Below are 15,119 nucleotides of genomic sequence, written 5' to 3' on the forward strand. Positions count from 1 at the left end.
GTTATTAAACTCATTTATTGTAAGAGGTGGTATCAAAACATAGTCATGTGCCTTTGCGAAATATTTTTGAGGTATTCTTGTTTATTTACTTTTTATTATTTATTATTCCAAACCTCTGTAGTTCAAGTCAGTAAATCCCTCCACAGAAAAGACAAATTTACCACAAGTTCTTTGCTATGCTATTTCTAATGCAATTTAAACAGTTTGTAAAAATTTACAGCATCCTGCTCCTATCTGTAGACAAGAAGTTAAAAATAGTGTATGGTGAGTAGTGTGGCACAAAGGAATGCTCTTTCATTCCTTTAGTTGTGATACAACTTAACATTTTACATGCTATGATTTCTTTCACAAGTCTGAAATTGTGCAACAATTATAAATTACTATATTTTATAACATTTGCCCATGGAATAATGGTACTTTAACTAAGAACTCAAATATTAGCATATTTCCTGCAAGTGACAATATTTCCTCATATGGCACTGAACACACCACAAAAATATTTTTCAACTTGTGGGTTTCACAAATATGGAGCTGCTCTTTTCAAACTCGCTGTCTGCTCATAGATGACTCTGGCACTTCCAATCACCCTACAAGGAAACATCTGAGCCAATCAGAAATGAGCCCCACTTGGTCAGATAAGACACTCAGAGCCCAGCTGGTGTTACCATCAGCTGTTCCACACACTGAGATGGTTGAGTGCACACACCGGCAGGATGATTTACAGACGTATACAATGTTCTGCATTGCCTTATCAAGACACCAGTGACGGTGCATTTACTGAGTCCTATTAGTGGGCTTTTTGTGGCGTTATACATGATGCATATAAGCGTTGTGCCTTATGCACACTGAAATAGCAATTAAAATATGATTATTAAATAGATCAATTATGTTATTTAAATAATAGCAAGACATCTACAATTAGACCAAAGCTCAAAGTCACTTGATTGATTTTTAAAGTGTGTCACATAGCAATCCATTGACTTCTAACTCTTTTCACATTTTAATTTTTTAAGACATTCCAGTGGTTCTGTGATTTTATTATGAACAGGAAAGCCTATCCATATAAGTTAAAGACACTTTTCCTGAGGCTTGCTGGTGTGCTGGAAGTTCTTATTTGGGCTTGTCTAAAGCCTGGGTACAACCCCCCTTGATTCCTGGATCCACTGTGGGGGCTATATAAGGGATACTCCATACCATGAAACCTCGTCCCAGTGGAAGCATCTGTCTGCCAGTGCACCTTGGTAAGTACATGGCACACACTGTCTCTGATTCTCAAACAATAATTGTAAGTAGCTTCTGATGTTTTTATTGTAAGTCCACTTCTATAGGTTTGAATAAATAATTAGGTAATGATTGACTTCATGAATAATGAAATGATTTGCAGATATATTTAAAACTAAAAGTCCTGGTTATTAGGGGTGAATTACAAAGTGATGCTGAAATACCTTAGGCTATTTTCTTTTATTAAAATTTTGAAAGTAAACACAAACTTCATGTGGTAAAAATACCTAGAATAGTGCAGAATATATGAGGATAATAAGGAATTATTTCAAGGTTCAAGTGAATGAAGATAATGGGCATCTGAGGCATGTTGTGAAGCAGTAAGACAAAAGTATCACAGTCCAGCCACTTCTGATCTGGCATAGCTGGAGATCCACTTGTCACTTGTTTCACTCCATTTAGCACAGTGGAGGGGGTAGGGGGGTACAGAACCTAAAATAGACCTCAGGTCTCTCTTTTATGCCCATCTTTGGTGCAACCTGAGCAGCTTCCAGAGATTATTGTGGCTGGAGAGATATGTTATCAGAGGTTCATGACAAATCTAGTTCTAAAATAGCACATTAATTAACACTTCATTGGTAGCTTCTGTTGATGTGAGTTGTGTTAGCTATTATTAACACCTTACAGTTATTAGATTGCCCTGGCAGGTATCATAGCTCACATCTGGCATTATTACATCTTCAGGCACAGTCAATAAATAATAAATATAACAACTCTTATTGGTTGCACATACTGTAGATTTTTTTAAGGTGCACCTTATTCAAACAGTATTGTGGGTTCTGTTGCCTTACTGTACTGGGGGAGTTTTCTTGGGATAATGGGATTTTATGGAATATTTATTCACTCAAATGCTCATTAGCTGTCTGCCTTAGATAAGATAAGATAAGATAATTTTATTAGTCTCCCATAGGAGAAATCTATCTTGGAAGCAGGGGCAAAACTGCAATACAACAATAAAAAGCCCATCCAAAAGGACAGTGACCATGAATAAATACATAAAAACAGAAAAATACATAAAAGCAAAGTGTCAGACCGGCAGTACATCCCCATAACCATTCCCATTCGCATACATGCAGAGTATGTATGGGAATGGAAATAGTAGACAAATTCTTCTCAATGATATTAATAAAATAGAAATAGCTTGGTTTTTAATATCCCCTTAAATTTTGTTTCAATCTTTCATACTTGAATTATAGACCACCAGATAAGCTGTAATCATGTGCGACGACGATGAGACTACTGCACTTGTGTGCGACAATGGCTCTGGCTTGGTTAAGGCTGGATTCGCTGGAGACGATGCTCCCAGAGCTGTCTTCCCTTCCATCGTTGGAAGACCCCGCCACCAGGTGAAGATAAAGGGCCTCTTGAAAAAAAATCATTAATCAAAAATCTATTCTTGGAATATGGTTGTGAAAACATATCTCTTCTTTCCTCTCAGGGTGTGATGGTGGGCATGGGTCAGAAGGACAGCTATGTGGGCGATGAGGCCCAGAGCAAAAGGGGTATTCTGACTCTGAAGTACCCAATTGAACATGGTATCATCACCAACTGGGATGACATGGAGAAGGTGTGTGTGTGTTAACAAAGAGACTTTCTTAAATCCTTCACAACAGCTGAGATTCTACAGTCATTAGAATTTACAACCTCATCTACCACACTTACAAGTGGCTTTTTTTTAGATTTCACTTTATCCTTACAGTCTGGTGTTTATCCAGCCAGCAGTTGTACCTGACTTCATGTCAGCTGCTTTTTTTTTCTTTCTGTCAGATCTGGCATCACACTTTTTACAATGAACTGCGTGTAGCTCCAGAGGAACACCCTACCCTCCTCACTGAGGCCCCGCTGAACCCCAAGGCCAACAGGGAGAAGATGACTCAGGTGATTAGAGTTTTGTCCAAACATTTTGGTCACAACATTCCTCAAGTTGAGACTTCTTTTTATTCTGATCATTTTTTCTTTTCAGATTATGTTTGAGACCTTCAATGTTCCTGCCATGTATGTGGCTATCCAGGCTGTGCTATCCTTGTATGCTTCGGGTCGTACCACTGGTCAGTAATTTTTTTATCATTTTCAAGAATTTCTTTATGGTATGAGTTGTACTTGATTAAAACTACAATTTACTGCCATCATCGTTGCAAGTATGCATGCTTCACTAATTCTTGCTTTTCTGGTCTTGCTTAAGGTATCGTACTGGACTCTGGTGACGGTGTTACCCACAACGTCCCAATCTATGAGGGCTATGCTTTGCCACATGCCATAATGCGTCTTGATCTGGCTGGTCGTGACTTGACTGACTACCTGATGAAGATCCTGACTGAGCGTGGTTACTCCTTTGTCACAACTGGTAGGGGGATATCAGGCTTTGTTTTATGCATTTGTTAGAGAGGCTGACTGTCTTTTCCTCACTGCTCAAACTTTTTACCTCTTAGCTGAGCGTGAGATTGTGAGAGACATTAAGGAGAAGTTGTGCTATGTGGCTCTTGACTTTGAAAATGAGATGGCCACTGCTGCCTCCTCTTCCTCGCTGGAAAAAAGCTATGAACTGCCCGATGGTCAGGTCATTACCATTGGTAATGAACGTTTCCGTTGCCCAGAGACACTCTTCCAGCCTTCTTTTATTGGTGAGTTTACATGCACCTGGTAGATGCTTTTTACTTCAATCTAGTATTTTCCTTAGTAATTTATTAAATTCTGCTTGTTTTCCAATAGGCATGGAGTCTGCTGGAATTCATGAAACTGCATACAACAGCATCATGAAATGTGACATTGACATCCGTAAGGACCTGTATGCCAACAATGTGCTATCTGGTGGTACTACAATGTATCCTGGTATTGCTGACCGTATGCAGAAGGAGATCACAGCCCTGGCCCCAAGCACCATGAAGATCAAGGTTAGAAATTTAAAGGTTTACAAGTTACCAAACTCTGATAGTGGAATTTCACCTTTCATAAAAATCAAAACTTGCTTACATCCTATCTAGATCATTGCTCCACCTGAGAGGAAGTACTCTGTGTGGATTGGTGGCTCCATCCTGGCTTCCTTATCCACTTTCCAGCAGATGTGGATCAGCAAACAGGAATACGATGAAGCCGGCCCCTCTATTGTCCACAGGAAATGCTTCTAAACCAGTAGTCACATGTTTCCATTCATACACTTGTACATCTTTGTGTTGTATATACCTGTTTATGCATTGTTGTAATAAAGATAAGCCTTTGAAAAAGTACCTGAACAATGCAATTACTAGCCAAGAATCCAACATGAAACAAAACACAATAATGGATCAGGCCTAGTCTGGCCTTTTTTGCTGATGCACACAGTGGCTCACAAAACTTTTTATTCCATATTAATGTTTTTGTGTATTTTATTTCAGGTTACAGACACAAATGTTCTTATATCTTACTGGTATTTGGAGGACTACCAAGTTGTATGGACCAGCAGAATGCTATCTGTTAGTATTTTTTTAATTTAATACTAATGCAGAGTGATGGTAGAACAGAAGTGATGAGGAGTTGGCCGCCATGTTTTTGACACTGATGTCTATCTGTCCTTTGAATCCTCTTTAACTTCTTAAGCCGTTAGAAATGAAAGGCCTCAAATGAGCTCTGACTTTCTTAAATCAGTCCCTAAATAATATAAATCAATTTTCTATGTCAGTTTCTGGATCATTTATCATTTTGTATTATTTTGTTATTGGTTTATTAATAGAAAACAGAAATATGTATAACAACAAAATATATAACGTTCAGTTTTGGGAAAGTGTTCCAAAGGTGATTATGGTTTGTTCACGCTTACCATTTGACCTAAGCTCTTTAATGTGGGTACGTACATGTAAAAACAAGCTAGTAAGGCATTGAAATCCAGGTCTTGATGCATATTTTGATCAACAAATTTTAGTTCCGTGTAAAAATTGTACCTTGTTTGAGTTACACAGTAAACCGGAGTTACTGCTCTAGCAGAACTGTCCTCGTGCACCGCCCAGGCGGGAGACGCTGGGTAATAAAACACACACCCCGAGGCAAATGTTATTCGAATCGTGTCCGTCCAATCAGAAAATAGAGCACAGGGAGCGCCGCTGTTTGAAAGTACTCCGGAAATAGGTAGCCAGCTTCACAACTTATTGTTGAGAGGACGATAGCACCATGCAGTAAACTTGTGGAAGGCCTAAATAAGTGGAATGTACTTCGCTTACTGATTGAGAAAACATAGTGGACAACTTGAGGTCGGATGGAAACGAGAAGCTCTTTCGTTTTTTCGTTTGTTTACAAACTAACATGACTGCTAATCTGTGTAGCTAACGTTTGCTTGCTAACTTGATGACCGCAACGTATAGACGAGAGAGGCTGCTTACTATGTATAATTCACTGTCGTGATACCTGGACAGTGACGCTTTTGTTTCGTTGAACTGTAAGACCGTTAGTAGTATTAATAGGTGCCTCGAGAAAATGATTTAGAGATTTGAGAAAAGTGATAGAATTAGGAAGAGCTGGGTTTTAGGCAGGACTGTTTCCCGTGTACCTTGTTCATTAATGGTGGTGAAAGAGAACAGTATCAGAGATAATTAATAGTGCAATTCTTCGAAGGAAGTACTTTAAAACATGAACGTCATGGAGAAAAATGTGATGCGTTTAGCGGCTGTTCAGCACCTTCGCACTGTTTATGGAATAAAGATAAAGAACTGGAACAAAAACAAAGCAACCAGCTGCAAGTCAACAGCCAACCATTTGGTAAGTTTAAAGACATTTAATCAACATTACCATATTTGTCTTGTGCTTGCAGTAGCTGTAGATTTTTCCCACTTGATAAAACAATTGTGGTAACTTTAGATCAAGAATGAACAAAACTCCACCATCAGCTTTCATTATTCATTTGTTTGCAGTTGAGACAAGCAAATGTTTTCTTACGTCAGTCACTGTTGATCCTTTGTGTGGCTCTGCCTCTGATTATTTGCACAGTAGCCAGCAATATAAATCTAAATTTAGCAACAACCCAACACGGATTTTCAAATGGAAAATTCGGATACACATTTATAAAAACGGAATAGTCATTACCACATGACCTACTTTTTCGAAACTGACTTTCAGGGTTGCAACACTTTTGCAACGCCTGTTAAAATTTACAAAATGTCCCTAAGATGCAGAATCAGCAGCTTAAAAAAGAAGTGAGGATCATAATATTTCAGCATTTTGTTCAGTATTTTATAATACAAATAGGCAAAAGCTGCTTTGACTATTTCAAGCAGTCAGTAGTTTAATCAGAAAGCTGTTGAGGACTGAATTATTAACTATGGTAAGAATCACAAGCTGGGTAGGCATTTGGGAAGTGGAAATTGCAAATATTTTCAGTCATACTGTTCCAAAGTCCTTCTAATCAGAAAGCAAAGAAGTTGCCAGAGTTTCTAATTTGTCTGAAGCTATGTATTAATGTTGACAAAACCATTTTTTATTTAAATCTAAGAACTGGATAAATAATAATAATTATTATTTCTTTTAATAATTTCCAAAGCAAAAAGTCTTTGGTGTACCGCTGGACAGCTTGCCATGCTACAATATGGAATGTGGACGTGTGCCAACGTAAGAAAGCTCACTAATTATATTTGAATTCTACTTGCATTTTGCATGTTGGAACTTGCTGTTATGCAAGTATTTTAACAAAAAATATTTTTCGCCATCTTTGCAGCTTTCTGGTTGATGCTTGCATGAAACTGCTTGCACATGTTGAAACAGAAGGTCTGTTCAGAAAATCGGGTTCTGTTGTACGCCTGAAAGAACTCAGGGTGAGTGTTAGCCATGGCTGGCCTTGTTTTCTTCTGCAAATTCTTTGGGAACTGCATTTCACAACAAAAATATGTTTGTTTCTCCAGGCTAAACTCGATGCAGGAGAAGAGTGTCTGCCAACAGCTCGTCCCTGTGATGTCGCAGGTTTGGTGAAGCAGTTCTTCAGGGAGCTCCCAGAGCCCATTCTGCCCACAGAGCTGCAGGATGCCCTTCTCAAGGTCCAGCAGCTGCCCTCTGCGGAGGAGAGAACCTCTGCCACCATGCTGCTGTCTTGTGTGCTACCAGACAAAAACATTTGTGTACTGCGTCACTTTTTCGACTTCCTTCACAGTGTATCCCAGAGGTATTGTAACTACTTATAGCTGAAGTTTGTTTATACAGTTTTCCTCTCATCTTCAGTGGAAGTTATGTGTCTTGATGCAGATATTTTTAGAAGAAAAGGACATTCAGAAATGTATTCTATTTTCTTTTCGGATTATAGAAGTGCAGAGAATAAAATGGACAGCGGTAACTTATCTGTGATTCTGGCCCCAAACCTCCTTCACTCTGGAGACGGAACAGAGAAGATGAACGCCAACACAGAGAAGTGCCTTAAATTACAGGCAGCCATTGTGCACTGCTTTATAGAGAATGCCCAAAACTTTGGTATGACTTGAGACACTATGCCTGAACTTCCTCTCTTAGCTGTAGAATTTGTTTTCTCATATTAAATACTTAACTTGTGTACTTCAGGTGTCCTACCTCAGTTTCTTCAAGAGAAAGTTCCTGCCATGATGGGTTGTGAGCCAGGGGCTCGATCGCCCTCTCAGGAAGAACTAGAAGAAGTGAACTTAAACTCAGGGATGAAGAAGAAAAACAGACGCAGCTTTGGAGGTAAAACTCTTAGTTAAAATTGTATTATGGGCATCTTTAAATGAGAACTTGAAATACTCAGGGAAAACCAACAACTGAAATGTAGCTTTAAACTCTAGTTGACCATAATTGGGTCTTAATAGGATTCTTATCTTGTCTAGAAAATTCTGGAAAACTGTATTTGATTTTTATATTTTCTGGGTCTACATTATTATGATAAAAAGGAAATGAATCTAAAAAATATATTTTATTTGCAGACTTTAGTCCATATCCCAACATCTAAAAGTTCTATGAATCCATCCATTTGTCTTTCAGTCTATCCTTTTGTCTGTCAACTATCTGTCCTCCTGTTTGTCCCTCAGTTCTTTTGTCCATCTGTCCATCCTCTTGTTTTTCTATACATCTGTTCATCCCTTTGTCCGCCCATTTGTCTATGCTTTCATTTGCTGCCTGTCCATTTGCTTCTCAATCCATGTATGTATGCGTCCGATTGTCCCTGTCCACAGTTCTGGTGTCTGCTCAACTATCCGTTCATTTTCATTTCTTATATGTCCACCTGTTTCTTCATTCATTTGTCCATCCAGGCATCAATTAGTGTCTATAATTCATATGTATGCTTTATAAATTACCTTAAAAACTCTGGAGATCTGAGTCCGAAGAACTGTTAATGTAGAACATATTGTGTAAAGCTGCCAGTGTTTTCCTAAGAAAATCCTGTTTATTTGGCTGGGTTTGTCTCATGTTTCAGATATGGTCTGTGGTGCACTGAATAAGATAAAAACTAATAGAACTCCCACAAATATCAGCCAGACAGAAGGTCTTGGTAGGTACAGTTGTGACACGAGATAAGATTCGCATCAGAAAGCATGAGATGCTGAAATAATCTATCTCCTGTGCAAATCAGATTGCAGCCTTTGTCTTCTTGAAAGTGGAATTAATGTTTTGTTTTTCCTTCATGAAATATGATGCTTTGTTTTTTTTCTCACAAAAATCTTTTTCAAATCACCTTCTGTAGCACCTATCATCTGAAGATTTTGGAATTGCCTGGCTTGCTGGCTTTACATTTTTTGCCTGCTCGTGTTATTTGCATATAATCACCTACAATTGTCTGCTGGCTGATCATCTTTGCTTTGGTTCAAAATAATTTATTGTTTTTTTATTATTGCAGCAACTTCTTATTTGAAGACATCTTTATCTTAAGTTTGCCATGTTTTCCAGTGTTTTCTTCTACAACTCCTGTGATAGCAACACCATCCTCAAAGAGAAAACTTCCACTGGAACCTCGTAACTCATTCGGATTTTCAAACAAGAAGCGTAGATCTGTCAAAAAGACTCTTGGGTTTGAACTTCTCCCCAGCTCTTTGTTCAACGGGACCTCCACTCCTGGTTCAGGTACTGTTGAAAGCTTGTTCAGCTCTTTTGCTGCACCTGTCAGTTATAGTTGAGATTAAATGTTTCTTGTATGCTTTCTAGCCTGCAGTGCTTCAGGAGTTCTGGATTCTTCCCAAAATACCTTCTCGTCGACAGGGAGGTCGAAAAGGCAACCATCTACCTCTACAATAAGGAAGAGTAAACGATTTAGCCACAGGCATATTGTCAACAGGTAGGTCACAAAACTGTTTCCTTTGTCTGCATCTTTATTTTGAAATGGATTCATTATTATGCTTTTACTAACTTGCACTGATTACAAGTAGTTTGTAGTTGGTTTTTTCCCAGTACGCCCCCCCACTTCCTCTACTGGGGAAAATAGGAAAAAAAACACACCAAGGCTGAGCTCAGTGCACTTGTGTTCAAACTGTGCCATATATATATGTATTAATAAATGACTAAAAAACTAACATCCCCCTGATGTTTAATCTCTCCCTGTGTAGGAAACATGTGTCTGGATGTAGCAGTGGTTATAGGTCTGTTTTGGGGGGGTTTTTTGTTACAGCTGAACTCTCTAATGTGCATGTACTACTGAATAAGAAAATAACCCTAAATCATCCAGCTTGAGTTTACAGATTTTTACAAATCAAATCCAAATTGTCTTTTACCATTTATCCTATCACAACTACTGTATTTCTCTCTATGTCTGTAAGTTCATTACTGCTGTTTTTTTTATTTGTTCTTGTTGAATATCTTGCATATATTTCTTTTGATAAGCAGATCACATAAATTTCTGTGAAATTATACGTAATAACCTTATCAATTACATTTAACTGCAGAAGGTAAACAGGAAATGGATCTAATCTATTTTTCTTGTTTCTGTAAATAAGCTGGCCAATTTATGTTCCTCACAGATGTTTAAATCTGTTTCCCTCTCAGAGTTGAATCTGGAAGAGCTGGCTGCTTTTCTCCTAAAGTCACCAAAAAAGAAGCTCCACTCAAATCTCTGCGCCTGCGTTTCAGTCTGGGGAGGAGCAACAAAGACTCTGTAAGTGTGGCGCCCCACTAGAACTCTAGCATTTATAAATTTTCTTGGAAAATTTTGACCAATTACGTGAAATAGCCACATCCTGTGTCCTGCACTTACCTATTTTTAAAAAATGAAATTTTACACCCTCAGTAAAATTGCTGTAAAATTGTTTCACATATTCTCTGCACTGCGGTTTACAGCTAGCACCTTATTAAAATGTTCTGAAGAGTAACTTGCAGAAAAAAGTATATGAATCATCTTCTATAACATTCACAGTGGGTGAATGACTTTATTGATGCTGCTTCATATTCATTTTCCTCTTTTCACGTTCTCACTATTGTTTAGTTCTTCAGATTTGTGGTTTTGATATCAACAAAATAACAGTGCGTACTTTTTACTTTGTGTCTGGTTTCCTTTCGTTACCTGGCATTCCTTGGAATGAATCTGCTCACCATTATGAACTTATGCAACGGACAAATGTGACTTACGGTAAATAAAAATATTGCTGGGATTTTTGAAACGGAGTTGGGAAAAAATTACTCAAAATTGTTTGGGTGTTCTAGGTGAGCTGTATATTATGTGCAATTCTATTGTTGCAAAGTTTTGTGTATATTAAGAACCATACAATAATAAAAAGCCAATCAAATCAATACAGATATCTGTGATTTCTGTCTTTCTCTGAAGAACTAACCCTAAAACCTGCTATTTTCTAACATTATGTTTAACTTGGGTAACCTCTTTTGGGTCTCTTTAACAAAACACTAGCTTTTAGCTTAACCCTCTTTGAAGGCTCTTTCATCTTTCATTTCTCCTTTTGTGGTGCTGATGAAGGGGTCTGGGTCCATTGGCTTGCGTCTTGCCACTCAGGAGAGCACCAGCGGTTTCATTTTCAACAAGGAGATGGACTTTACCCCATCAAATCTGGACAGAAAAACTGAATCCAAGAGTAAGTACCAGAAAGCATGCAATGTATTGTTAAAAATGTCCATTAAATGTAACATTCTATTAATTCTACTTCTATTTTTCAGGCTCAAAATACATCAGTAAGTCAGAAGATAACTTGCTGACCCCCCAGTGTGATTCGAGTGCCCAACAGGCCTCATGGATTGTGGAAACTCCTGTGGGAACACAAGCTTTGGACAGAGGGTATTTCACAGACACTCCATTGACCACTGCCCTCAAGGGCAGCTACTTGTCTGAGCCAGCGATCGTTGCTTCCAAGTTGTCACCGGCAAACATTCTTCCCAAGAAGCTGTGCTGCGCTTCTAGCTCAGAGAGCCTGGAAAGCATGCGCTTCGTCGCTGAGCCGCTGAGACAAAATGATCCAGCTGTAAATATCCAGAGTGACGCCAGAGAGCCGGAGAGTGACCTCCGGGCTTCCAAACAGGGTTTCTGCAGCTCAGTTGGAGAAAGTGGGGTTAAATTATCAGCAAATGTTCCTGGTACTCCAACCTCAGCCTTTGAAATTAATACCTTTTGCCCACAAGCTCAGGCTGATGAACAAAAGGTTACTTTTGGTCAATTTAATTTTGAAGCGCTCACTCCTTTGCATATTGATAGTTGTGTGTTTGAGTCTAGTCCACACTGTAGTCCAGTAGTCAAAAAAGGTTTATCTCCTTCCTTTGGTCGCTGTAGCAATTCCACGTTGGGGTCAGTTGAGAGAGTTCCACAGCAGATGAACTGCAGCAGGCTTATTGATGCTTTGGACATGCAGAGTCCTGCTCATTTCTCACTGGCTGTCTTTTCTGGGCTCCAATCCACTCCCTACAAGCAGGGTGTTGAACTCGATGATGAACCCAATATGCCAAACATAACTGAAACTTTAGGAAGCAAGTCACATGAGGGGGTGAACATTTCCCCAGAGAGCAGAGCTAAAGTCAAACACCAGCCAGCCCTCTCACCAGATGGCCGGCAGAACCAAAAGCGTCGGGTTCTAGATCACATTCAACACTTCAACAAGCTCACCCTTTACTCTCCTTCAAGCTTAAAGAACAAGCAAATAAAATCTCCCATGAAGTTCCAGCGTACCCCGGTGCGACTGACTGTACGTAGGATCAACTCTTTGACGGGAGAGAGCAGGAAGCCCAATAAACTCCCAGAACTCACTGCTAACCAGTCTGGCCATGTGACAAAGGCTGTGAGTCTAGAGAGCGGTCTCTCGCCTCATCCACAGCTCCGGCCACAAGTAGGGCGCTCCAACAGTACGGCTCCCGCAAAGAAAGCCCCTCCTGTCCCACCAAAAAGACTCAGCACCTTGCCCCGAAAACTCAAGCCCGGCGCCTTGGGTGACATGACCAACAAAGTTCAACCAAAACCCAAAGTGGAGTCTGATCCATCAGCTGCCCAGAAACCGATCATTATGCAGCAGGTTGCAGCAGAGAACATGAGCCATTACAGAGGTTCTCCAAGAAACCCTCTCAACCATAACCAACTTCTGTCTGCTACAAAACCTGTCGACTTGTAGGAGACTGCCTTTTTCTCTTCTTTTTTCCCCCTTTTTTTTCCTATGTGGGTTTTTTTACCCCAAGACATTAAACATTCCGACATGTTTACCTTAAGCTCTAATTTATGTTAGCTGCAGCAGATTTGTGTTGTTTTACGAGCCTATTGGGAGACGTTCAGATGCCTTAAGTAAAATATTGACATATCACTCTGTATGGTTGCATGTTAAGCGTTTAGATCACAAAGTGCAGGGTAAATTATGTAAAATGTTGATAACTGGTGGTGTGAATGGAGATATGGATGTTACGCTTTTATTTAAAAACCTTGAAAGATCTCTTTGTTTCTTAGGGAGCTAAAGAAATAGCTGAATATATCCTTTTCTTACTGTCTTGTCATAAAAAGAAGAGAAAGAAACCCTTGTTTTGTTGAATTTATAGAGGGATAAAAAGCCTATCAGTGTTTATAAATCTGTATGCTTTGGTCAATTTTTATTTTACTTTTTAATTTTTTTTGCTTTGCTTTTTGTCAGCACTGTGAAATGCTCCAGACAAATAAAAACAGCTTCATACTTTTGTGAATTTGGCAGTGAAATCTTTATCCCTTTTGTGATTGGATCAAGTCAATCTTCAACCACAAGGGGGCGTCCTGTAGTTAGTTCTCCACTTCAATAATATCCAAGCCTCAGTTCTGACTGTATCATCCTGATTTAAAGACTTTTAGTAGTGGTTTTATTTAGATTTATTAAAATATTCTTTGGTCTTGATAAATGCTTTTCGGGTCACGAGAAGTCTAGGATTTGTTAGAACGTAAACTTTTCTCTGACTCTGTAATATCAACATTCTGAGCAGTTGAAATAAAGCATCAAGAGCTTCATAAAATATTTTAATCATATCTGACGCATTATGTTTTAATCGGACAAGATTGTGGAGATTTATTTTGCCCCGTCTAACAGAAGCTTGCATACCTTTCGTGTTTAACATGATGGATCAGACTTGGATAGTCTCCTGGTAGAGTTTCTGTTGCTGCAGTGATGGGAGAACACTTTGTGTGTTTAGTTTGGATTAATAAAGCATGAAGGGTTTTTATGATGAGGGATGTTCCACTAGCTTTACTTCTCTGAAAATACTTTAAAAAAAAAAGTAACTTCACTAAACAATTTACAAATGCAGGCATTTAATATGGGAAGGAGATTCTTATGGTTGCCAGGTTGTGAAAATCAAATATGAACTGCATGGTGAGAATTGGACATGTTGTGAGTTTGAAGAAGCAGCAACTTTACAGTCTTGAAAACAGTATTACAATAGGGCATGAATATTGTCAGGTTGGGTATTGTAAACACAAATGAAAACCATCACTCACCGGCACTCGATAACTGGCTGAAGGATGAAGTTTATTGTATGCTTCATTTTTACATTAAATCAGAGCGGTCCATAGAAGTCAAAGCTCTGGAAAGATGGAGGGTTCTCACTAATCCTGACATAAAAAAATATGGCCCCCTTGAATATTAAACTTACTGCTAGCCAGTAAAGTAAACAATTTATTTCAACTTCAGACATTTTTTTTCTTTAAATTAATCACTCACAGTGCTATATGTCCTACATCTTCATAACATTGCTAAATTTTCAAAGTAACTACAAATGTATACATTCTGGTGGCTGGTAGCTTTCTCACTGAACATGTAAAAGTGAGCCTCAATGGTTTATAAACTTGGAGCTGAAATACTGTTAAGATTAATCAAAAATAAAAGGGATGAAAACAAGTTAATTAGCATTGCATGACTAAATATTTAAAAATGCTACAATTAGTAAGAGCGTCACCACAGTGCAGCACATGTAGTGTACAATCTTTTTTAAATGAATATGTTCGTAAGGTGTGAAAATGTAGAGTGAAGCTTTATTATCTGGTATCAATAGCAGCCTGTTCACAGACCAAATCACCCCAACTGGTTTTCTAAAGTGAAACTGGACCACCATTAAATTTGCTGTGAACAAAAAGATCTTTATTCATTGGATCGGCATGATTGGTTGAATGATGCAGTTCAAGAGAAATTTCTCACCAAACCTTAAAATCTAATGTGGCTTCCTTGGATATTTTACACATCCAGTAGTCTACTCTGGACTTGAATCTGTTTTAAAGTAAAAAAAAAAAAAAAAAGAAATTAGCAACTGTGTTTTATGTTTTGAACGTATTTACATTTATTTTGACATTCTCACAAAGTTTGGTTTTCCTAGATAGGTGAAACAGCAATCAGTACATTTTTCTGGTTCGCTGTTGTCTGCTATTCATAGCAAATATAATTAGAGGGTTCCTACACACTTTGGAAAAGTATCGGATTTCATTAAATATTTTCCAGGGCTGGAAAGTATAAGTA

At 38.5% G+C, this 15,119-nt stretch overlaps 2 protein-coding genes across 4 annotated transcripts; both read left to right on the forward strand.

Moving 5' to 3' along the window:
• The first annotated feature begins 1,097 nt into the window (after positions 1 to 1,097).
• Positions 1,098 to 4,505, forward strand: actc1b (actin alpha cardiac muscle 1b). Its single transcript, XM_028000161.1, has 9 exons — positions 1,098 to 1,241; positions 2,478 to 2,627; positions 2,720 to 2,848; positions 3,049 to 3,159; positions 3,245 to 3,329; positions 3,464 to 3,625; positions 3,711 to 3,902; positions 3,991 to 4,172; positions 4,263 to 4,505. Exons 2-9 carry the CDS (start codon positions 2,499 to 2,501, stop codon positions 4,404 to 4,406), a joined length of 1,134 nt encoding a protein of 377 aa, XP_027855962.1. The 5' UTR covers positions 1,098 to 1,241; positions 2,478 to 2,498; the 3' UTR covers positions 4,407 to 4,505.
• An 833-nt stretch (positions 4,506 to 5,338) lies between these two features.
• Positions 5,339 to 13,326, forward strand: arhgap11a (Rho GTPase activating protein 11A). Of its 3 annotated transcripts, none has more exons than XM_028000158.1 (12): positions 5,339 to 6,006; positions 6,785 to 6,852; positions 6,959 to 7,055; positions 7,143 to 7,399; positions 7,538 to 7,701; positions 7,789 to 7,929; positions 8,657 to 8,731; positions 9,127 to 9,300; positions 9,382 to 9,511; positions 10,216 to 10,324; positions 11,138 to 11,252; positions 11,335 to 13,326. In XM_028000158.1, the coding sequence occupies exons 1-12, from the start codon at positions 5,878 to 5,880 to the stop codon at positions 12,768 to 12,770; spliced, it is 2,895 nt and encodes a 964-aa protein (XP_027855959.1). In that variant the 5' UTR covers positions 5,339 to 5,877; the 3' UTR covers positions 12,771 to 13,326. The 3 variants fall into 3 exon arrangements, with proteins under 3 accessions (XP_027855959.1, XP_027855960.1, XP_027855961.1); XM_028000159.1 differs by having other exon boundaries at positions 11,174 to 11,252; XM_028000160.1 differs by lacking the exon at positions 8,657 to 8,731 and having other exon boundaries at positions 5,341 to 6,006.
• The last annotated feature ends 1,793 nt before the right edge of the window (positions 13,327 to 15,119 follow it).

The sequence above is a fragment of the Xiphophorus couchianus genome, chromosome 19, assembly GCF_001444195.1.
Source record: "Xiphophorus couchianus chromosome 19, X_couchianus-1.0, whole genome shotgun sequence".
NCBI classification, from domain to species: Eukaryota; Metazoa; Chordata; class Actinopteri; order Cyprinodontiformes; family Poeciliidae; genus Xiphophorus; species Xiphophorus couchianus.

Coding starts and splice junctions, on each gene's coding strand:
- actc1b (XM_028000161.1), top strand. CDS start 2,499: ATGTGCGACGACGATGAGACTACTGCACTTGTGTGCGACAATGGCTCT. Junction 3,903..3,990: donor CTTCCAGCCTTCTTTTATTG/GTGAGTTTACAT, acceptor GTTTTCCAATAG/GCATGGAGTCTGCTGGAATT. Junction 4,173..4,262: donor CAAGCACCATGAAGATCAAG/GTTAGAAATTTA, acceptor CATCCTATCTAG/ATCATTGCTCCACCTGAGAG.
- arhgap11a (XM_028000158.1), top strand. CDS start 5,878: ATGAACGTCATGGAGAAAAATGTGATGCGTTTAGCGGCTGTTCAGCAC. Junction 7,702..7,788: donor AGAGAATGCCCAAAACTTTG/GTATGACTTGAG, acceptor TGTGTACTTCAG/GTGTCCTACCTCAGTTTCTT. Junction 10,325..11,137: donor GGAGGAGCAACAAAGACTCT/GTAAGTGTGGCG, acceptor GTGCTGATGAAG/GGGTCTGGGTCCATTGGCTT.